This window comes from Heptranchias perlo, chromosome 22 (genome assembly GCF_035084215.1).
Source record: "Heptranchias perlo isolate sHepPer1 chromosome 22, sHepPer1.hap1, whole genome shotgun sequence".
NCBI lineage: Eukaryota > Metazoa > Chordata > Chondrichthyes > Hexanchiformes > Hexanchidae > Heptranchias > Heptranchias perlo.
The window spans coordinates 29604200-29628078 of record NC_090346.1 but is presented as its reverse complement, the minus strand read 5'-3'; the positions used below and the strand labels follow the sequence as shown (position 1 = coordinate 29628078).

At 43.4% G+C, this 23879-nt stretch overlaps 1 protein-coding gene across 1 annotated transcript in view; it reads right to left on the bottom strand.

Moving 5' to 3' along the window:
- pmm2 (phosphomannomutase 2) overlaps nt 1–23879 on the bottom strand; it is a 32625-nt gene that overhangs the window by 2654 nt on the left and 6092 nt on the right. The window contains exons 5-7 of the mRNA XM_068003183.1: nt 13989–14088; nt 3444–3519; nt 2432–2547 (exon numbers count right to left, since the gene is read on the bottom strand). Coding sequence (XP_067859284.1) covers nt 2432–2547; nt 3444–3519; nt 13989–14088 — 292 coding nt within the window. The remainder of the gene's footprint in view (nt 1–2431; nt 2548–3443; nt 3520–13988; nt 14089–23879) is intronic.

Below are 23879 nucleotides of genomic sequence, written 5' to 3'. Positions count from 1 at the left end.
GGGTGAAGAGTTTGCTTTTGCCCAGAGTGGGTAAGAAGAAGCAGAGGTGTCCATTGTGTTACCTAGGGCCTGCCCTGCTGAGGATGCAGAACTTTGTGCAGCACTGTTCTGCAGTTCTGGAGGTGAGGGAATTGGCAGTCAATGCCACCTCCTCCAGATGGCATAGGTGGCTCAGTAGCACATATATCTAGGACTCTGTTCCTCCTGCCTTCAATTCTCTCTGGGAGGGCTTAGAGGTCTGAAGGTGTGAAGTTCTGCATTCTTCTTTTCTGGCTTGTTGCAATGGGCTGCTAATGTCAGATTTCTTGAAAAGTATGATGAGAATATTGATAACACATGCAGTAAAGTCATGTGAGAGTGAAGTGTGATAGCCAAGCATTGTTCCTTTGTTACTTGGTTGTCCCCCAGTCTACTGTTGAAGTGTGCAAGCTGAACAGTGTTTTTAAACGCTGCAAATGAGTTCCCATGCAGTTCAGTTATGTACACCCATTTTACACTGGTTTTACACCAATGGGTATGCAAATGAACAGACCCAGGAAACTTGCATGTAGCCATCTCTACAGGCTATCAGCAGGCACAGCACCTTTTGTAAAAAGGTACATAGAACTTTACGGCACAGAAGGAGACCATTCGGCCCACCTTGTCTGTGCCGGCCGAGAAAGAGTTATCCAGCTTAATCCCACTTTCCAGCATTTGGTCCGTAGCCCTGTAGGTGACGGCACTTCAAGTGCACATCCAAGTACTTTTTATATGAGTTGGGGGTTTCTGCCTCTACCACGCTTTCAAGCAGTTAGTTCCAGACCCCCACCACTCTCTGGGTGAAAAAAATTCTCCTCAGCTTCTCTCTAATCCTTATAACAATTACTTTAAATCTATGCCCCCTGGTCACTGACCCCAGTGCTAGGGGAAATAGGTCCTACCTACCCACTCTATCTAGGCCCCTCATAATTTTATATACCTCAATTAAATCTCTCCTTAGCCTCCTTTGTTCCAAAGAAAACAACCCCAGCCTATCCAATCTTTTCTCATAGCTAAAATTGTCCAAACCTGGCAACATCCTCATAAATCTCCTCTGTACCCTCTAGTGCAATCACATCTTTCCTGTAATGTGGTGACCAAAACTGTACGCTGTACTCAAGCTGTGGCTTAACCAATGTTTTATACAGTTCTAACATAACCTCCCTGCTCTTATATTCTGTGCCTCGACTAATAAAGGAAAGTATCCTGTATGCCTTTTTAACCACCTTATCTACCTATTCTGCTACCTTCAGGGATCTGTGTACATGCACTCCAAGGTCTCTTTGTTCCTCTACACCTCTCCGTATCCTCCCATTTATTGTGTACTCCCTTGCCTTGTTTGCCCTCCCCAAATGCATTACCTCACACTTCTCTGGATTAAATTCCATTTGCCACTTTTCTGCCCACCTGACCAGTCCATTGATATCTTCCTGCAGTCTACGGCTTTCCTTCTTACTATCAACCACACAGCCAATTTTTGTAACATCTCCAAACTTCTTGATCAAGACCCCCACATTCAAGTCCAAATCATTAATATATACCATAAAAAGCAAGGGACCTAGTACTGAGCCTTGCGGAACCCCACAGTCTTCCAGTCACAAAAACACCCGTCAACCATTACTCTTTGCTTCCTGCCACAGAGCCAATTTTGGATCCAACTAGCCACTTTCGCTTGGATCCCATGGGCTTTTACTTTTTTTGACCAGTTTGCCATGTGGGACCTTGTCAAAAGCCTTGCTAAATTCCATGTACATTACATCAAACACGTTACCCTCATCGACCCTCCTTGTTACCTCCTTAAAAAGTTCAATACAACAGTGGCCTAACTCACTTTAAAGAATTCCCTCTTTATTTTTATGAAATGAGCCTGTGGGATCAATGCTAAGTTCAACCTGTTTAAAGGGCTCCACTAAAAATGTTGCAATGAGACCCACAAGGCCATATATCAAATATACATATAAAACCTTATGTTAACAGTACCGTGTACAAACTGCCCTCCCTCGAGTTTCCCAGACCATGTCTGCTGCGGTGTGTTGTTTATATTATAGAATACTTCAAACAATAACATTATTCTTCCTGTTTTATTTCAAGAGAAAGCAGCATTATCTTAGCTTCAGGGAGACCAACTCTTGGTGATTCTTCCTTTGTTCCTTATTGACCCAGGCCAAATGTTGTGTGCTCACAAAACTGGATGGGAAACATGCAGTTACTTAGGATTCTGTTCATGTGCTGCTACATGGTAAATTTGAATAAAATCAAGAAGAATACAAGTAGTCATTCACATTTAACGTTATTGGTGTGATGATTTAAGTAGTGATTCCCACACCCAGTATCCATACCATTAATGTCATTGCTTAACTCTTAATGACTCCAATAGTATCTGCAGTATCAAACACTATATGTGGTTACTCACTGGTAAGGTTTTATCTCCAAAGAAATGGATGGTCTTGTAGTTGTCACTCTCAAGGATTCCCAGACAGTATCGCTTATCCCACCCATCTGGAAACACATCAAAGCTGATCTGTCCACCTAGGAAAGAGAGATGAAAACAAAACAGGTTAGAAATTACATTATACATTCCCGCCTAACAAAGCTCTACTGGTATCAGATCCTGAAACTTCATTGTCTTAATAACTGTCTTAATAAATGCATGCAAGAAATGTAGCCTTATATTAGGATAATTAAGGGTTCAACACATACCCGCTGGGAATTTCCTCAGGGGGTTCTCCCAATCAGCTGCCGTAACTTCAGTCAAATCTCTGGACAGATGCGTAAATGGGGGTTTTGCGAATCTTCTGAAGTTACGACAACTGATCGGGAGAACCCCAGAGGAAGATCCCGGTGACCATCTTAGTGTTGTAGCGAAGTTAAGGTTGGTGGTATAAACAGGGTTGATGTTAGATCAAATCAATCTGTAGACCCAAAAGTTGAACCCTTAGCACCTGGTCGTTTGAGATCCAAAACGCAGAGCACAGATTGAATATGGGTCAGGTCTTAAAATATAAAATAAAGTGACTTACGACAAACTGCTTAAGAATAAATGCACCTCACGAAACTTGCTAAAATTAATTATTACTGATGTCTTTTTCATCTTTTCTGGAGTATGCCACAAGATGCAGATTGTTGAAAACTAACTGCTCTTAGACAGCACATCTGTCCTCACTGCAACTGCTATTTAGATAGTGAAAAGATCACTGATAATCTCTAAACGATCGATATACATCACAAGTTAAATATTATAGAACCGCAGGTGGCCACCTTTACACTGCGATCTTGTAGAACATATAAAAACTAATATAACCCATAAAACTAATTGCTGCAGAAGGATGTATACCACTTTTTTCTTAAAATACTCAAACTTTTTCCTCCACTGTCCCATCACCATGCCATTAGAAAATGACAAATGCAAAGACAATTAAAATTACCTATAGAAAAGGTGAGCCCCTTCCCTGCAAATTCTCTTTGTAAATCAGTCACAAATTTTTCTCTGATCTTTTCTTGCTGTTGTAAAAGAAAGCACAATTGTAGCACATTTCAAAATGTACACTCAGTAAGAAACAACATTCAACTGAACCAAAAGAAAATCTCCATATATTTTCTTAACCATGTACCAGTAAATCAGCTCACGTTACAGGTTTCATGTCACTTGCAGTGACTGTTTTAGAGATTGGTTTTTATTACTATAAAATTTGCTCAGCATGGTAAGGTCAAATTAGAGGTTTAGTAAACAATGAAATTAAATGTACATTCAAACTGCTGATCTGCAGTTATTTCAATATAAACTATTCATTATCCATGTCCAAACAGTTACAGGAAATGAGGAATGAAGCAATGCTTCACCTTGATCAGAACTGTTAACATTCCACCAAATCTGAAATACATATAAAGTACAGGATAGCTGCTAAAAAAAAATAATTTAAATAAAGCAAATGGAAAATTCCACAGGCACATATTTATCCCTTGACTGCAGTACCAGTTATGCAGCAAATTGAAAACTAAGATTGGCTGCAATTTTTATGAACATAAAATGCTTAATTTTAGATTATTGTTTGAATTTGCTTTACAGCATTCAGTTTTAGCGATGAACAGAAAGTGTGGGTGTAGCAGCAGCACACTGGTGTACTCACATACTGTGACATGGTGCTAGTTCTTGCCAGCAATTTCTCCATCCAGCGATTTACTGATCTCACCTTTGGGGGAAGTACCAAGCAGAGAAAATGTGCCTCCTCTTATGGGAGGAGGGATGATAGCAAAGGAATATTTAAAATAAAAATAATGTCACTTTAAAATAAAGTTCAGATTGTTGTATTGATCTAACTTGCTAATGGCTCATTTCATATACTTAGCAGAATTCCTGAATCCTGAATGAGCTAATGGTTCTTCATCGCGTTTGCCTGGAAACATGTAAATAGAGGGAGTTTTGAAGACGAAAATGTATCTCAGCTTCTCTAGGACACTATGTGTAACTGTATGTAATAGGAAGTTGTATTTTTCAATTGTATTATTGTTATCGATTTGTCCAACATCACTAAAACACATTAACTGGCCAAAATGGTTGCTGCATTTCCCTGCATAATAAGAGTGACTCCATCTCAAAATAACTCATTGTACATTAAGCATTTGAAGATGTTTTCCAAAGATGTGATTGATAAATATCTGAAAAGAAAGACATGTTCTAAGAACATTACAGACCCTTTATGGATTTTCTCATTTTTTAGTATTACAGTATTATTTGCTGAATTTTTCATTCTTCATATTTTCACAAGTGCAAATAAATGTTTTGTTTGCTTTAGTCTGTACAAACTCTGGTCCTTAATATTGATCTATTTGAAGATAGTGTGCTGTATAGCATCAAACTATGTTTACAATAATTTGTGTGGATGAGAGGAGGAAGTTACAAAAGGACATAGACATACTAAGTGGGCAAACTATGGCAGATGCAGTTCAATGTTGGGAAGAGTGAGGTCATTCACTCTGGATTTGAGAAAGAAAAATTGGAATATTTTCTTAATGGTGAGAGACTAGGAGCTGTAGAGGAGCAAGGGGATTTAGATATACATGTGCACAAATCATTAAAAGCTAGTGCACAGGTACAAAAAATAATCAAAAAGGTTACTGGAACTTTGGCATTACCTCAAGAGGGTTGGAATTCAAAAGTGAGGAAGTGATGCTTCAGTTGTACAGAGCCTTGGTCAGACCCCATTTGGAGTACTGCTTTCAGTTTGAACACTGAACTTCAGGAAAGATATATTGGCCTTGCAAGGGGTACAGTGTAGATGCGCCAGAATGATACCAGGGTTTAAAGGGTTAAATTATGGGGACAGGTTGCGTACGTTTGGCTTATATTCCCTAGAGTTCAGAAGGTTGAGGGGTGATCTAATTGAGGTGTTTAAAATGATAAAGGGATTTGATAGGGTAGATACGGTGAAACTATTTCTTCTAAGTGGAGGAATCCAGAATAAGAGGCATAATCTTAAAATTAGAGCAAGGCCATTTAAGAGTGAAATCAGGAAACACTTTTTCACACAAATGGAGCGGAAATCTAGAACTCACTCTCCAAAAAGGCTGTGCCTGCTGGGTCAATTGAAATTTTTAAGACTGATATCGATAGATTTTGTTTGGTAAGGGCATCAAGGGATATGGATCAAAGGTGGGAAAATGGATCTGAGGTACAGATCAGCCACAATTTAATTGAATGACGGAACACGCTCAAGGGGCTAAATGGCCTACTCCTGTTCCTATGTAATTCAGTATACAGATTACTGCAAATTGGGTAATTGTTAACCCTACAGGTCAGCAACTCTAGGAGAGATTATAGAAAAGGTACAGTTTCCAGATCATAGGGCATAAGGTCCAATTACAGGAGCTGCTGCAAAACCATTGAGAGAAATGGTTCTTTAAAAGTACACAAAATTACAACACAAGTTAAAAATTCAGGTGATCTGAGGCTCGCCAATTCTAGATTTGGACCAAGCGAAAATCCTCTTCTAGAGCCCAACTGTCTAATAACCAATTCCCAGTGCAAAGCGTGTCCACCAATACTACTGTTATACTGAAGGAATTGTACAATGACCTTTAATGCTGAAATGTTGTAGTGTTGTAGTACCCAACTTCGTGATGCTTTGAGAAACTGAGTAATATATGGAAAGCATTGTATCAAAATCCGTTGTTTATGCAGTGCAAACTGTTTCATGACTCAGTGCTATAACACCACCATGTGACAACATTCGGATACTATAATACAATGACACTTGCATTACAATTAGGAAGATTTTAGGCTGGTCACAAAATAAATACTGATAAATAGTAGGCTCTGAATGGCCTACTCCTGTTCCTAAAGTTATTTGGCCCACCTTAGCTCATCTATCCAGAAAGAGTCTGCAGTTCTCCCTTCACAGTATCCAACGTATTTTTCACCTCCAATAGTCACAAGTCCATTCCATGTGTTTATTACTTTGTGTGAAGCTCCTGCCATCAGATCTAAATTTATCTTTTACTAGTGTGAATCTGTACTGCCTTGTCCTATTATCATAGTTTGGTTGAAGTTGTGTTCTGAATTTACCCTTTTTATATGGTTTACTATTTTATATGATTCAGTCATTTCCTTCAAAGGCTGAAAAACCCAGGTTTCTCCGATCTTTCCTCATAACTCAGTTCTCTGCTACTAGGCTCTTTGAACCATTTCAGGGCTTGAATGTCTTCCTTCCACCTCAGCGACCAGAATTGGATACATCACTCAGGTGTGGTCCGATCATAGCACAATACAGTTCCCTCAACTTGTGCTCAACTGGCAATATAGTTCTGCATTCTATTTCCTTTGTTGATTGGTGCTCCACCATGACACAAAAGGCGTCAAGGGGTATGGGGAGAGAGCGGGAATATGGTATTGAGATAGAGGATCAGCCACGATAATATTGAATGGTGGAGCAGGCTCGAAAGGCCGAACGGCCTGCTCCTGCTCCTATTTTCTATGTTTCTATGATTTAACGTATTGAGCACGGAGTCAATAACAACTCCTGCTTAGGTGGTTAGACAACATTCATGGAATACTAATGTCATCCATTTTTTTCTAATGTGCAGTACATGGCACTTGTCTGCATTATATTTCAATAGCGCCACTGTTCTGCCTATTCACAGATTTTGAATAAATCATATTGTAGCTAATGAGCTGCCTGTTCAGATTTCATATGGACCTTCCAGTTTGGCAAATTAAAAGGAGCAAAAATATTTTTTAAATTAAAAAATGCATTCAAAACCAAAATAAAGGAAGTGGAAGGTAATATGAAAGGAATGCAAGAAACAGAAACGTACAAGAGACAAAGGAAAGAAATATGCAAAAGTTAGTGACTCAGATAGCTAGTGTATCAGTGATTCTGAAGGGAAGACCAGTAGCTTTCAGTGCACAACTGTAGAAAATAATCTTTAAAAATTATTCATTTAACTCCTGCCATCATGGTGATTAAACACTTCACATGTATTAGTGACGGCAAAATAGATTTTTGAAATTGTGCAATCTTTTATTAAAACTTAGAGAAGAATAGATACCTGCGAGTGAGATACAGGCGTGTAATCTAATTGAGGGATTCACATGATAACAAAAGCCACGAGACTGGTTTGTGATCATAATCTAAACCCAAAGGTTGATTAGTCTTGAACGGATCACATGGGGAATTTTATTCAATTTCAGTGAGGACTGGGGTAATGGCGAATGGGACTTGGGTCCTGATTTTTGAATCAGAGTGCGGGCGTGTTGGCTCTGAAAATCGGGGAAATCCCGAGCGGGTTCGGAAGCCTGCTCCAACCTGCTGACTTCTGGGTTACCCACAAACTCGTCTGTGCACGCGATGCCTCACGAATGCGGAAGTCCCACCGGCAATTAAAGCCGACGGGATGACAGTTATGTAAATAATTCAAGTATCTAACTAAGAACATAAGAAATAGGAGCAGGAGTAGGCCAATTGGCCCCTCGAGCCTGCTCCGCCATTCAATAAGATCATGGCTGATCTGATCCTAACCTCAAATCTAAAGAACACAAGAAGTAGGAGCAGGACCCGGCCACTCAGCCCCTGGGCCCGCTCCGCCACCCACAGGGCCTTGACCGATCCGAACTCAGCTTCATGTCCAATTTCCTGCCCACTCCCCGTAACCCCTAATTCCATTTACTTCTAGGAAATTGTCTATTTCTGCTTTGAATTTATTCAATGATGTAGCTTCCACAGCTTCCTGGGGCAGCAAATTCCACAGACCTACTACCCTCTGAGTGAAGAAGTTTCTCCTCATCTCAGTTTTGAAAGAGCAGTCCCTTATTCTAAGATTATGCCCCCTAGTTCTAGTTTCACCCATCCTTGGGAACATCCTTACCGCATCCACCCGATCAAGCCCCTTCACAATCTTATATGTTTCAATAAGATCGCCTCTCATTCTTCTGAACTCCAATGAGTAGAGTCCCAATCTACTCAACCTCTCCTCATATGTCCACCTCCTCATCCCCGGGATTAGCCGAGTGAACCTTCTTTGTACTGCCTCGAGAGCAAGTATGTCTTTTCTTAAGTATGTCTTTTCTTAAGTATGGACACCAAAACTGTATGCAGTATTCGAGGTGCGGTCTCACCAATACCTTATATAACTGCAGCAATACCTCCCTGTTTTTATATTCTATCCCCCTAGCAATAAAAGCCAACATTCCGTTGGCCTTCTTGATCACCTGCTGCACCTGCATACTAACTTTTTGATTTTCTTGCACCAGGACCTCCAGATCCCTTTGTACTGCAGTATTTTCCAGTTTCTCGCCGTTGAACTAGTTAACTTCATGGTCATTGAGGCAGGGGACCAATTTTCATTCAGCCTCAGCGTGTTTCCCGTACTGTGGCAAACACTCCATGTTGCAGGAGACGTGTTTCAGCCAGCAGTCAGTTGGACATTCAAATGCTTGTTTGACAGATGGGGATAAAAGGTCAGTTATTGCAGCATGGCACTCAGTTTCTCTCAGACAAACTTTTGGCTGGGAGATCTTTGTGTTTACACTGAAAATTCCTAGTTTCCACTCAGAATTGTTCTGTTGATTCTTATTTACCAACTTTTCAAACCCCCTCAAACTGACACCATCAGGATGGGGGGGGGGGGGCGCCATGGCTGCATTCACCACTACATCTGAGGACGAGCAACATCACCAGCCTCATCAGGCACGCGTGCACTTCCGCCACTTGGAGCTCCACAACACAGTGCTGCGCCACAGGCACCTGCACAAGAGCACAGAGGGGAACAGAGAGAGCGATGTCACAGGAGGCATTACCCTCGCCACAGGGTCTACAGACCAAGGCTCAGCTTCCTGGACTTCTCTGAGGAGCAGTGCATATGAAGGCTCAGAGTGAGTCGCCAGGTGGTCACAGACATCTGCAGCCTCCTTTCTGCCGAGCTGCTCCTGGCTGGGCCGAGCGGCATCTCATTACCCGTCGCAGTTAACTTCTCAACTTCTTCGCCTCTGGATCATTCCAGGGTGCCATCGGGGACATCGTCGGGGTCTCTCAGTTGTCTGCACACAAGTGCGTAGATCAGCGGCAGTATGTCACTTCCCCACGGATGACCTCAGCCAGACGGAAAGGGCAGTGGGATTCCACTCTGTGGCTTCCCATAGGTGCAGGGTGCAATCGATTGCACTCATATAGCAATATAGCCCTTCATTCTGAGGGAATCCATCATCCCGTCTCGCTTCTACACACCGAACACCCTTAAGGGCTGGTCCTCGGCGACAAGGGATACCCCCTGCACACGTGACTCATGACACCTCCGACGAACCCCATCACCAAGCAATAGTGTCGATATAACGACAGCCACATTGTCACCAGGTCTACAATTGAGTATGCCATAGGGCTGCTCAAGATGCGATTTAGGTGCCTTGATCGTTCTGGGGGAGCGCTTCAATACGCACCAGACAGAGTGGGACCCTCTCTGCAACAAGGCACAACAGAGAGGTTTGCGAAGGCCCCATCCACATCTGCCATCTACATTGAGAAGGAGGAAGAACCCATGGGCAGAGCAGCGGCTCACCTGGCTGCTCGTGAGGCCAGGGAGTCACTGATATGTGAACGGTTCTCTTAACATCAGAAAGTGTGAAGAGTCCAGTCCTTGCACCACCTGGAAAGAGCAGCACCAACACCAGCACCCCCACCCCTCCCTGCACAAAACAGTCCTGCAACTACACATACACCCAATGTAAAGTGACCCAATGGGTGGCATCAAGTGTCACCGTTCATGGTGAAGCTCATGAAAGGGCCCTATCACAAAAGCCAGTCAAGAATGGGCAAGACGTCGCAGTAGTGGTGAGAATGATAACATTTAATGTGAATATAACAAAAACCAAATATAAATGAAAAACATGACAGTCTGTCAAACACCCTTGTGCATACTTTTCGTGATCACAAAACCCTAGCCTTCCTCTTCCTACCACTTCCACCTGGTGCATCCCCTGTGGCTGCAGCAGAAGTAGTGGCAGGTTGCTCTTGTTCATGCCCTGACTGCTTAGATGCTTTGGGCCAACGCCCTCTGGGTTTTGGAGCCTGTGAGTGCCCCTCCAGAGACTGTTCCACCTGCCCCTGTGCAAGGGCAGATTTGGCCACCTGGAAAGGAGGCAGCATTGCGGGTACTGGTTGAGAGGAGGGGCAACGGGTGAGATGTGGAAGCACTGAGTGGCAACCCCACTTCCACGTCCCCTTTCACCATCATCCTTCCCACCACTCTGCTGGACAACAGTCTGGAGGACGTGCGTGATGCCTTGTAAAGCCAGTGCGGCAGAATGTTGTTCACTCTGAGTCCGAATGACCATTGTTAGGGCCTGAATGGACTAATTTGTGATCCGTGCTTGAAGCTCAACTGAGACTAGCCTTTTCTCCATCGCAGACATTCCTGCACTTACCTGCGACACTCCCGTACTTGTGCCACCATTCCACTTGTGCAGGAGTTGGACTCCTCCATAATCTGCGCTGTTATGGAGAGTGCGCATGGCACCTGTTCCAGTACCTCGCAAATGTGCTGCTGTCCTTTTAAAGGATGGCCCCTGGGGTTCAGCATCTGCATCCAGCTTAGCAGAGCCTGTGAGGAGTGCGCCCACCGACGCAGACTCTCCACAGCTGCCCCTGCCACCAATGTCTGCTCGTGCTCACTTGTGTGTGGTGACTTGGCGGCAGGTCCTCTGAGGAATCGCCCTCTGCCGTCACTGCTGTCATGGAAGGGCCTGTAAGAGAACAGAAAGCAATATTAAATTTCATCTCAGATGTGTCATGTTGCGATGAGTATACTGAGGTGTTCAGGCAAGCATTGTTAACATCAATTCATATTATATGTGATGAATGTTAAAGTTGTGTCACCAGACGTTTGTGGGGTACCAGTCTCGGCGTCCCCGACGGACAGACACTCGAGGGTGCGGCTGATTTCCAGCGCCTCATGCTCTGCATCTGTGAGGACCACTATTTGTTGTGGCCCCCCTCCAGTCCTCGCCCTCTCGCGTGCATTTTGCGCTCTCTTCTAGAAGGGGAGAAAGAACAGATGTGTGAGTGAGCGATGGTGAAGTGGCCAACCGATGAATGCATTGCTTTGGGTGAGGCTGACCATGAAGGAGGTGCATCAGAGGGTGAGTATGAGACAGACAGCACATTGGATGAGGATTGGGGTGAGTGGTAGCGGAGGGTGACTAACGGGGAGGTGAGGACGTGCAGGTAAGTTGAGGATGAGCCTTAAGTGGGTGTGAGGAGTGATGTGAAGAATAGTTTTGGCAGTACAAAATGAGTTGGGGGTGGGGCGGTGATGTGGAAGACGGAATGCAGGAGAATCAATAAGTGTACTCACTTTTGCTGACCTAGTTAGGTCATTGAAACGCTTCCTGCACTGGACCCAGGTGCGGGAGATGCTGCTGCTGCTGTGACCTCCTCTGCCACCTCGAGCCAGGCCTTCTTGGTGGCAGGGCACTTCCTCCCGTCCGTGGGATGAAAGACTTCCCTCCTCCTCCTCACCCCGTCTAGTAGCTGCTGCAGTAAGGCATCACTAAATCTCGGAGCAGCCTTGCCCCTGTGCTGCTCCATATTGTGTGTTTTCAGGTGTATGCTGCAGCAAAAGCCTTCGGAGCAATGGCCCTTTAAATAGTGCCTGTCATGCAGGTGTGCAGTCCGCCCTTTCTGGCCCCCATGCTAGCTGACATTGTAAATAATTCCTTTCTTTCATGCATTGCTATCTCCCTTTCAAAACCGTCGTCAATCCTCCTCTGTCCTCACTACAGCCCCATATCCAACCCCCCCTTTCCTCTCCAAGGTCCTTGATCATGTTGTTGCCTTCCGTATCTGTACCCATCTCACCTGCAACTCCCTGTTTGGATCTCTCCAATCAGGTTTCTACCCTTCCTACAGCACCAAAATGGCTTTTGGACAGCAAACCCGGAAGTTGCGTTAAGGGCCGCCAATTAACTTGCGATCGCGTGGGAAACGGTAGGATTTTATTCGTCGGGTTACCCACGCGCCCACTGACCCCCACCCCACCCCACATGCCATCCCGCTGCCATTTAAAAATCGAGCCCTTACTGTGGGATTGGATACAGGTAGCAGAGTTTTTAAGGAGCTGAAGTTTATAGGAGTCTGGAGGGTAGGAGGCCAATCAAAAAAGTTTTGGAGTAATCGAGTCTGGAGGTGATATAGGCATGAATGAGGGATTCAGAGGCAGATATGCTGAGCTAGGAAAAGAGGTGGGCGATGATTTTAGACGTGGATGGTAGGCAGTCTTAGCTCATGCTGGAACTGTCTGGTTCAGCCTGAGACAGTGGCCAAGGAGGGGGAGCGGAGTCGGTGGCAAAGGTATGGTGTTTCTGCCAGTTGCTAACGACAATGGCTTCAGTCTTCCCAATGTATAATTGATGTCAGACATCAGTCTGATGGTACAGAAGTAGTGATGGGTCAAGAAAAATTGTGGACAACAGCGGTTCAAGGAGAAGGTCTATTGCCACTTTTTAAGGCCAACTAGGGATGAGCAATAAACGTAACCTTGCCAATGTGACCCGCATCCCAAGAACAAACTGAAAAAACGTAGAGTTAGGTGTTAGAGTATATCTGGAAACTGACCCAATGTTTACGGATAACATCGTCAAAGGGGGGGTATGTATTGGAGAAAAGGAGGGGGCCAAGGATAAACTCCTTAGAGGACCCCAAGGTGGCAGTGGGAGGAAAGCCATTGCTCCAAATATTCTGGCAACGACTAGATAGGTAAGAGTGAAACCAACTGAGGGCAGTCTCACTGAACTGGACAGCAAAGGAAGGCATTGAGAGGATGATAGCGTGATCGAGCATGTCGGATGGTGTAGGGAAATCGAGGAGGGATAAAACACAACGGTCACAGTCACAGCATGTTAGGGCCATTTTGGTGCTGTGGGAAGGGTAGAAACCTGATTGGAGGGATCCAAACAGGGAGTTGCAGGTGAGATGGGTACAGATACGGAAGGCAACAACATGATCAAGGACCTTGGAGAGGAAAGGGGGGGTTGGATACGGGGCTGTAGTGAGGACAGAGGAGGATTGACGACGGTTTTGAAAGGGAGATAGCAATGCATGAAAGAAAGGAATCATTTACAATGTCAGCTAGCATGGGGGCCAGGAAGAAAAGTTGGTTGATTGGGGCTTTGGTGAGAATGGAGTCGAGAGAGCAAGAGGTCAGTCTCATAGTTAGATGAGCTTTAAAGAGGGCATGGACGGAGATGGAGAGAAACTAGAGAGAGGTGTGGCTTTAGGGCTACAGTAAAAGCGGAACAGTAGGGGTAAACACACTGTCTCAATCGTAAGACACTAAGTGAGATATTTCTGATCACCACCTCAATCTGCAATTGTTTTCATTCAAATTATATTCATTTGCTAAAGATTAATTGGCTGTCTGCAATATCTATTTCCTACATCTTCACCAGATCATCCAAGAGTTAAATTTTTTTGCTATTAACTCACTTTGTCAAGTTCAAAGAATTCATTACGTTCTTGTTGGTTGCAACTTCTCCCGACAGGACTGATGTTCAGCATTCCATTACGGAATTCAATAAAGGTGCCTCTGTGAAGGATATATAGCAATATACAGTAACTAATCATTGTAAATTTTGATTTGCGTAGCACATTAAATTAACTGCGATATGGGTTATAAGTCCATCTATTATGGGTCGCTTTAACATTCTGAAAACATTTGTGATTAATATATTCAATAAATTAGAAGTCATACTTTTAAAAACATGTTCTATTCAGGAAATGTATTCCAAAAAAATGGTTTCCAATGTGTACTACAAAGCTATTCAACCAAATAGCCTAAAATCAGGAAGTCAAGCACAGGTCAACAGCCTGCAGACATGAGTAGAATTAATACTGTTAACCAATGTTTCAATTGAGGAGATCTTATATAATGGAAATACTGTAGCCAAGAATAAGATTCAGGTTCTAAAAGCAGAGTTTTAAGAGTAAGGAGGTAGATTAAGCAGGATAGTAATCGCAGGATAACTATCACTACCACATGCTAGCCCACACAGGAATAGCCAGATTAAGACTCAACCAAGCCCAACTATCTTCAGCTGCTTCATCAACGATCTTCCCTCCATCGTAAGGTCAGAAGTGAGGATGTTCGCTGATGATTGCAGTGTTCAGTTCCGTTCGCAACCCCTCAGTTAATGAAGCAGTCCGTGCCTGCATGCAGCAAGACCTGGACAACATCCAGCCTTGGGCTGATAAGTGGCAAGTAACATTCATGCCAGACAAGTGCCAGGCAATGACCACCTCAAAGAGAGAGTCTAACCACCTCCCCTTGACATTCAACGGCATTGCCATCACCGAATCCTCCACCATCAACATCCTGGGGGTCACCACTGATCAGAAACTTAACTGGACCAGCCACATAAATAATGTGACTACAACAGCAGGTCAGAGGCTGGGTATTCTGCGACTAGTGACTCACCTCCTGACTCCCCAAAGCCTTTCCACCATCAACAAGGCACAAGTCAGGAATGTGATGGAATACTCTCCACTTGTCTGGATGAGTGCAGCTCCAACAACACTCAAGAAGCTCGACACCATCCAGGACAAAGCAGCCTGCTTGATTGGCACCCCATCCACCACCTTAAAAATTCACTCCCTCCACCACTGACGCACCATGGCTGCAGTGTGTACCATCCACAAGATGCACTGCAGTAACTTGCCAAGGCTTCTTTGACAGCACCTCCCAAACCCATGACCCTACCACCTAGAAGGACAAGGGCAGCAAGCGCATGGGAACACCACCACCGGCACGTTTCCCTCCAAGTCACACACCATTCTGACTTGGAAATACATTGCCGATCCTTCATCATCGCTGGGTCAAAATCCTGGAACTCCCTACCTAACAGCACTGTGGGAGAACCTTCACCACACAGACTGCAGCGTTTCAAGAAGGCGGCTCACCACCACCTTCTCAAGGGCAATTAGGGATGGGTAATAAAGCCTGGCCTTGCCAGTGGCACCCACATCCCATGAATGAATCAAAAAAAAGGAAGCTAAATGTGTATCTTGCAGCATGGTGTGGGGGGGCGGAGGGTTCAGATTCTTGGGGCACTGGGGCAGGAGTGAACTGTACTGAAGGAGCTTAATTAGAGTTATGGGGGAAAGTTTAAACTAATATGGCAGTTGAAGGGGCAAAGCAAGAGAATAGAGTAGGCTGCTTGGAACAGAAAGTAACCATTCGGTGTATACAAAATAGGGAAGAGGTTAAACAGGACAAGACAGTAAAAAAAAAATCAGGATGCAGGAAGACAAAGAAAAATTTCCAACAAGGGAATCCAAACTAAAATACACAAAGTATAAGAACCAAAATTGGGGAACGAGAGTCAATGATTAAAATAGAAAATCATGACATAACAGCGGTAACTGAACCATAGTTGCACCTAGGTTAGCATTTAAATATTCCAGGCTATAAAATTTTAAGGCGGGATTATAAAGGAATTATTAGAGACAATACGTAGTGCATAAAGAACTAAATAGAGAAAATAATTCTCGGGGATTTTATTTATTCCACAATACAGTGAGATAGGGAAATATTTGTGAGAAAATAAAGTTTTTTTTGCAGTGTGTTTATGCCTGTCTTCTCAGTCAATATGTTGCTATTTCAACAAGGTAGGAAGCACTACTTGACCTGGTTCTAGATAATAAAGCAGAGTAAACAGGTAAACTTAATTGAGAACATTTGGAAAGCAGTAGCCACAATATACTTTTGGTTCAGGAAGGAAAAAGAAAAGTCTAGGGAATGAGTAATTAACTGCAACAATGTAAATTATAGTAAACTGCAACAATGTAAATTAAAAGGGGACTATTCCCAGTTTAAATGGAAGGAAAAATCTGCAAATAGGAGGAAGAAAGAAAACAGGGCGGTTAGCCTGACATCAGTCGTTGGGAAAATGCTGGAATCCATTATTAAGGAAGTGGTAACAGGGCACTTAGAACATCATAATATGATTAGGCAGAGTCAACATGGTTTTATGAATGGGAAATCATGTTTGACAAATTTATTAGTGTTTTTTTGAGGATGTAACTAGCAGAGCAGATAAAGGCGAACCAGTGGATGCAGTATATTTGGATTTTCAAAAGGTATTCGATAAGGTGCTGCATAAAAGGCTGTTACGCAAGATAAAGGCTCATGGGGCTGGGGGTAATATATTGGCATGGATAGGGGATTGGTTAACGGAAAGAAAACAGAGAGTAGGGATAAACGGGTCATTTTCAGGTTGGCAGGCTGTAAAGAGTGCTTGGGCCTCAGCTATTTACAGTCTATATTAATGACTAAGATGAAGGGACCAAGTGTAATCTAACAAAGTTTGCTGATGATACAAAGCTAGGTGGAAAAGTAATCTGTGAGGAGGACACAAAGAGTCTGCAAAGGGATATGGACAGGCTAAGTGAGTGGGTGAGAAGGTGGCAGATGGAGTATAATGTAGGGAAATGTGAGGTTATTCACTTTGGTAGGGAGAATAGAAAAGCAGAATATTTTTTAAATGGTGAGAAACTATTAAATGCTGGTGTCCAGAGAGATCTGGGTGTTCTCGTACGTAAAATCATAGAATCATAGTAAGGTTATAGCACGGAAGGAGGCCATTCAGCCCATCGAGTCTGCGCCGGCTCTATGCAAGAGTAATCCAGCTAGTCCCACTCCCCCTCCCTATCCCTGTACCCTTGCAAATTTTTTCCTTTCAAGTACTTATCCGGTTTCATTTTGAAGGCTATGATTGAATCTCCCTCCACCACCCCCTCGGGCAGTGCATTCTAGATCCTTACCACTCGCTGTGTAAAAAAGATTTTCCTCATGTCACCTTTGGTTCTTTTGCCAATCACCTTAAATCTATGTCCTCTGGTTCTTAACCCTTCTGCCAATGGGAACAGTTTCTCTCTATCTAGACCCTTCATGATTTTGAATAAGAAACACAGAAAGTTAGCATGCAGGTAGAACAAACAATTGGGAAGGCAAATGGTATGTTGCACTCCAACCCGCTTGCAATAAAAGCCAAGAGTAAGGAAGTCTTGCTACAATTGTACAGGGCTTTGGTGAGACCACACCTGGAGTACTGTGCAGTTTTGGTCTCCTTATCTAAGGAAGGATCAACTTGCCTTAGAGGCAGTCCAACGAAGGTTCACTAGATTGATTCATAGAAAGGTTACAGCATGGAAGGAGGCCATTCGGCCCATCGAGTCCACGCCAGCTCTATGCAAGGGCAGTCCAGCTAGTCCCACTCCCTTTCCCTGTAGCACTGCAAACTTTTTCCTTTCAAGGACTTATCCAGTTCTCTTTTGAAGGCCATGATTGAATCTGCTTCCACCACTCCCTTGGGCAGTGCATTCCAGATCCTAACCACTTGCTGTGTAAAAAAGTTTTTCCTCATTCCTGGGATGAGGTTTGTCCTGTGAGGAGAGATTAAGTAAAATGGGCCTATATTCTCTGGAGTTTAGAAGAACGCAAGGTGATCTCATAGAAACATATGAAATTCTGAAGGGGCTTGACAGGGTAGATGCCAAGAGGCTTTTTCCACTGGCTGGAGAGTCTAGATCTAGGGGCATAGTCTCAGGATAAGGAGTCGGCCATTTAAGACTGAGACGAGGAGGAATTTCTTCACTCAGAGGGTTGTGAATGTTTGGAATTCACTACCCCAAAGGGCTGTGGATTCTGAGTCGTTGAGTATATTCAAGGCTGAGAGATAGATTTTTGGGGTCTAGGGGAATCAAGGGATATGGAGATCAAGTGGGAAAATGGAATTGAGGTCGAAGATCAGCCATGATCTTATCGAATGGCAGAGCAGGCTTGAGGGGCCGTATGGCCTACTCCTGCTCCTAATTCTTATGTTCTTACGACTAGATCAGCAATGGGAAATATTTAAATAGGAGATGGAAAGGGTACAAATCAAGTATATTGCAGTAAGGAAAAAAGGGATGCGTTGAAGTTTGGGGTTCTATGGATGCATAGAGAGATTAGATTGAATTTCAAATTTTAAAAAAAGCATTTAGCACTTAATAACAAAAAAAGCGAGGGCAAATATAAATGTAGAAAGAATCCAAAAGGGGCAATTAGAAAGGCTGAAAGGGGGTATGAATCTAAATTAACCCCCAAAAAAACACATGGGCAATAAAAAGGCTTTTGACAGGCGCATCAGGGGATAGACAAAGAAGGTGTAGGGCCTCTGCGAGATTAAGGAGACAAGCTTGTAATTGAAAGTGAGGGATTGTCAGAACCATTAAATAAGTACTATCCCCTCAGTTTTAACCAAGGAGATGGATATTGCAGAATAGTATTAAGAGATAAATGGTATTAATGAAGTTACTCAAACTAAAGTTAAACAAACTTAATGTTTACGTCCAAGGATCCTGAGGGAAAATGGGGAAGAAAGAGCAGATGGTCTGAATATAATCTTCCAAAATTCTGAGGAAAAGAAAAAAAATTGTTCTAGAAGACTGGACAGTGTTAAATGCAACTTTCCTCTTTAAAAAAGGAGGCAGGGATAAGCCAGGACATTATAGGCCAACAAGTTAGAATTGTTGATAAACTACTGAAGGACAATTTTCCTCTGCTTTGCATCTGGGAAATGCTCATTTCCTGGATGTACGGTAAAGGAAAAAGAGATGGAGACCCATGACATTGGGAATCTCCAAGGAGAAGCAGAGCACTTGCAGGCACAAGTATGGGGATCCTATGCAAATAAGGAAGGAGGGACAAAACAACCTCCAGCCCTGCTCAGATTGGAGGATCTGAGAGAAGCAGAGAGCACGGATGTGGGATGCCGCAGAAAGGAAGGTGCCCTTCTAAAAAAAACAATGGAGCTTTTGGCTTGGGGGCCTCTGGCTGCTGTTTTTCAACAACAGCCAAAATATCTCACAGCAGTGGCCTTACTGATGCTGCAAGCCTAACTGTGGCTGACTTTCCTTCCTTATTACCATGCGGCAGGCCCTACCAGGGGGCAGGTCTGTGCTGGGAGGAAAACCTGGCCTATTAAAATGACTTGTAACCGGAAATACAGGCAGATTCAGATCATGCTAGGCAGAGTGCACTTCGGATACACTCTGGCTAACTAGCGTCCAGGGAGGGGGGGTGAGAGGGCAGGGGGAAAAAAAAAAAATCGATCCTCTAGAATGTAAAATATGAATCAAAATTACTAAGCACTTGGAAAAGCATGAGCTAATCAGGATCAGTCAACATGGATTTCTAAAAATAGGTTGTGATTAATCAAATTTATAGAATTCTTTCAAGAAATAAGATATAAGAAATGCAGTGCTTGATATGGATTTTCAAAAAAGCACTTGATAATGTATGGCAAAGATAACTGTATATAAAATTAAGGAAAATGTAGCCATATGGATAGGGAGATAGCTGAAGCTAAAGCATAGATTCACTAGGATGTTACCAGGGATGAGGGATTATGAAGAAAGACAGTAATTCAGGGCTCTTTTCGCATGAGCTGAGGTTAAGGGGTGACCCGGTAGAAGTCTTCAACAACAATAACTTGCATTTATATTGCACCTTTAACAGAGTAAAACGTTCCAAGGCTTCGCAGTAGCGTAATCAGACAAAAATTGACACGGAACCAAAGAAGGAGATATTACAACAGGTGACTAAAAGCTTGGTCAAAGAGATAAATTTTAAAGGAGCACCTTGAAGCTGGAAAGAGAGATCATAGAATCATAGAAGTTAACAACATGGAAACAGGCCCTTCGGCCCAACATGTCCATGTCGCCCAGTTTATACCACTAAGCTAGTCCCAATTGCCTGCACTTGGCCTATATCCCTCTATACCCATCTTAACCATGTAACTGTCCAAATGCTTTTTAAAAGACAAAATTGTACCCGCCTTTACTACTGCCTCTGGCAGCTCGTTCCAGACACTCACCACCCTTTGAGTGAAAAAATTGCCCCTCTGGACCCTTTTGTATCTCTCCCCTCTCACCTTAAATCTATGCCCCCTCGTTATAGACTCCCCTATCTTTGGGAAAAGATTTTGACTATCGACCTTATCTATGCCCCTCATTATTTTATAGACTTCTATAAGATCACCCTGAAACCTCCTACTCTCCAGGGAAAAAAGTCTCAGCCTATCCAACCTCTCCCTATAAGTCAAACCATCAAGTCCCGGTAGCATCCTAGTAAATCTTTTCTGCACTCTTTCTAGTTTAATAATATCCTTTCTATAATAGGGTGACCAGAACTGTACACAGTATTCCAAGTGTGGCCTTACTAATGTCTTGTACAACTTCAACAGGACATCCCAACTCCTGTATTCAGTGTTCTGACCAATGAAACCAAGCATGCTGAATGCCTTCTTCACCACCCTATCCACCTGTGACTTCACTTTCAAGGAGCTATGAACCTGTACTCCTAGATCTCTTTGTTCTATAACTCTCCCCAACGCCCTACCATTAACGGAGTAGGTCCTGGCCCGATTTGATCTACCAAAATGCATCACCTCACATTTATCTAAATTAAACTCCATCTGCCATTCATCGGCCCACTGGCCCAATTTATCAAGATCCCGTTGCAATCCTAGATAACCTTCTTCACTGTCCACAATGCCACCAATCTTGGTGTCATCTGCAAACTTACTAACCATGCCTCCTAAATTCTCATCCAAATCATTAATATAAATAACAAATAACAGCGGACCCAGCACCGATCCCCGAGGCACACCGCTGGTCACAGGCCTCCAGTTTGAAAAACAACCCTCTACAACCACCCTCTGTCTTCTGCCGTCAATCCAATTTTGTATCCAATTGGCTACCTCACCTTGGATCCCGTGAGATCTAACCTTATGTAACAACCTACCATGCGGTACCTTGTCAAAGGCTTTGCTGAAGTCCATGTAGACCACGTCTACTGCACAGCCCTCATCTATCTTCTTGGTTACCCCTTCAAAAAACTCAATCAAATTTGTGAGACATGATTTTCCTCTCACAAAACCATGCTGACTGTTCCTAATCAGTCCCTGCCTCTCCAAATGCCTGTAGATCCTGTCTCTCAGAATACCCTCTAACAACCTACCCACTACAGATGTCAGGCTCACCGGTCTGTAGTTCCCAGGCTTTTCCCTGCCGCCCTTCTTAAGCAAAGGCACAACATTTGCTACCCTCCAATCTTCCGGCACCTCACCTGTAGCTGTCGATGATTCAAATATCTCTGCTAGGGTACCCACAATTTCCTCTCTAACCTCCCATAACGTCCTGGGATACATTTCATCAGGTCCCGGAGATTTATCTACCTTGATGCGCGTTAAGACTTCCAGCACCTCCCTCTCTGTAATATGTACACTCCTCAAGACATCACTATTTATTTCCCCAAGTTCCCTAACATCCATGCCTTACTCAACCGTAAATACCGATGCGAAATAGTCATTTAGGATCTCACCCATCTCTAGTGGTTCCGCACATAGATGACCTTGTTGATCCTTAAGTGGCCCTACTCTCTCCCTAGTTACTCTTTTGCCCTTTATGTATTTGTAGAAGTTTAAGGAGAGAATTGTCTTAAAGGAAGAGAGAGATTGTTTTCATTGATCAGTGAGACAGTAGCAAGAAAATTTAAGATAATCACAAAAGAGAATTAAAGGGTTAGAAAAAACTCTTTATGCAGAGAGTAGTCAGAATGTGAAATTCTCAGCCATAAAATGTTGTTAACATAAGAAATAGGAGGAGTAGGCCAATCGACCCTGCTCCGCCATTTAATAAGATCATGGCTGATCTGATCCTAACCTCAAATCTAAATTCATGTCCAATTTCCTGCCCGCTCCCCGTAACCCCTAATTCCATTTACTTCTAGGAAATTGTCTATTTCTGCTTTGAATTTATTCAATGATGTAGCTTCCACAGCTTCCTGGGGCAGCAAATTCCACAGACCTACCACCCTCTGAGTGAAGAAGTTTCCCCTCATCTCAGTTTTGAAGGAGCAGCCCCTTATTCTAAGATTATGCCCCCTAGTTCTAGTTTCACCCATCCTTGGGAACATCCTTACCGCATCCACCCGATCAAGCCCCTTCACAATCTTATATGTTTCAATAAGATCGCCTCTCATTCTTCTGAACTCCAATGAGTAGAGTCCCAATCTACTCAACCTCTCCTCATATGTCCACCCCCTCATCCCCGGAATTAACCGAGTGAACCTTCTTTGTACTGCCTCGAGAGCAAATATGTCTTTTCTTAAGTATGGACACCAAAACTGTATGCAGTATTCCAGGTGCGGTCTCACCAATACCTTATATAAGTGCAGCAATACCTCCCTGTTCTTATATTCTATCCCCCTATCAATAAACGCCAACATTCCGTTGGCCTTCTTGATCACCTGCTGCACCTGCATACTAACTTTTTGATTTTCTTGCACTAGGACCCCCAGATCCCTTTGTACTGCAGTACTTTCCAGTCTCTTGCCATCAAGATAATAACTTGCTCTCTGATTTTTCCTGCCAAAGTGCATAACCTCACATTTTCCATATTGTATTGCATCTGCCAAATCTCCGCCCACTCACCCAGCCTGTCTATATCCCCCTGCAAGTTTTTTATGTCCTCCTCACTCTCTACTTTCCCTCCCATCTTTGTATCATCTGCAAACTTTGATATGTTACACTCGGTCCCCTCCTCCAAATCGTTAATATAGATTGTAAAGAGTTGGGGACCCAGCACCGACCCCTGCGGAACACCACTGGTTACTGGTTGCCAGTCCGAGAATGAACCATTTATCCCAACTCTCTGCTTCCTGTTAGATAACCAATCCTCCACCCATGCCAGAATATTACCCCCAATCCAGTGATTCTTTATCTTGAGCAATAATCTTTTATGTGGCACCTTGTCGAATGCCTTCTGGAAGTCTAAATACACTACGTCCACTGGTTCCCCTTTATCCACCCTGTACGTTATGTCCTCAAAGAACTCAAGCAAATTTGTCAGACATGACCTCCCCTTCGTAAAGCCATGCTGACTTTGTCCTATTAAATTATGTTTATCCAAATGTTCCACGACTGTCTCTTTAATAATAGACTCCAAAATTTTACCCACCACAGATGTTAGGCTAACTGGTCTATAATTTCCAGCCTTCTGCCTACTACCCTTTTTAAATAAGGGTGTTACATTAGCAGTTTTCCAATCTGCCGGGACCTTTGCTGAGTCCAGAGAATTTTGGAAAATTATTACCAAAGCATCCACAATCCCCACTGCCACTTCCCTCAAGACCCTAGGATGTAAGCCATCAGGTCCAGGGGATTTATCCACCTTGAGTCCCATTAATTTACTAAGTACCAATTCCTTAGTGATTTTAATCGTATTTAGCTCCTCCCCACCCAGAGCCCCGTTTGTCCAGTGTTGGGATATTCTTAG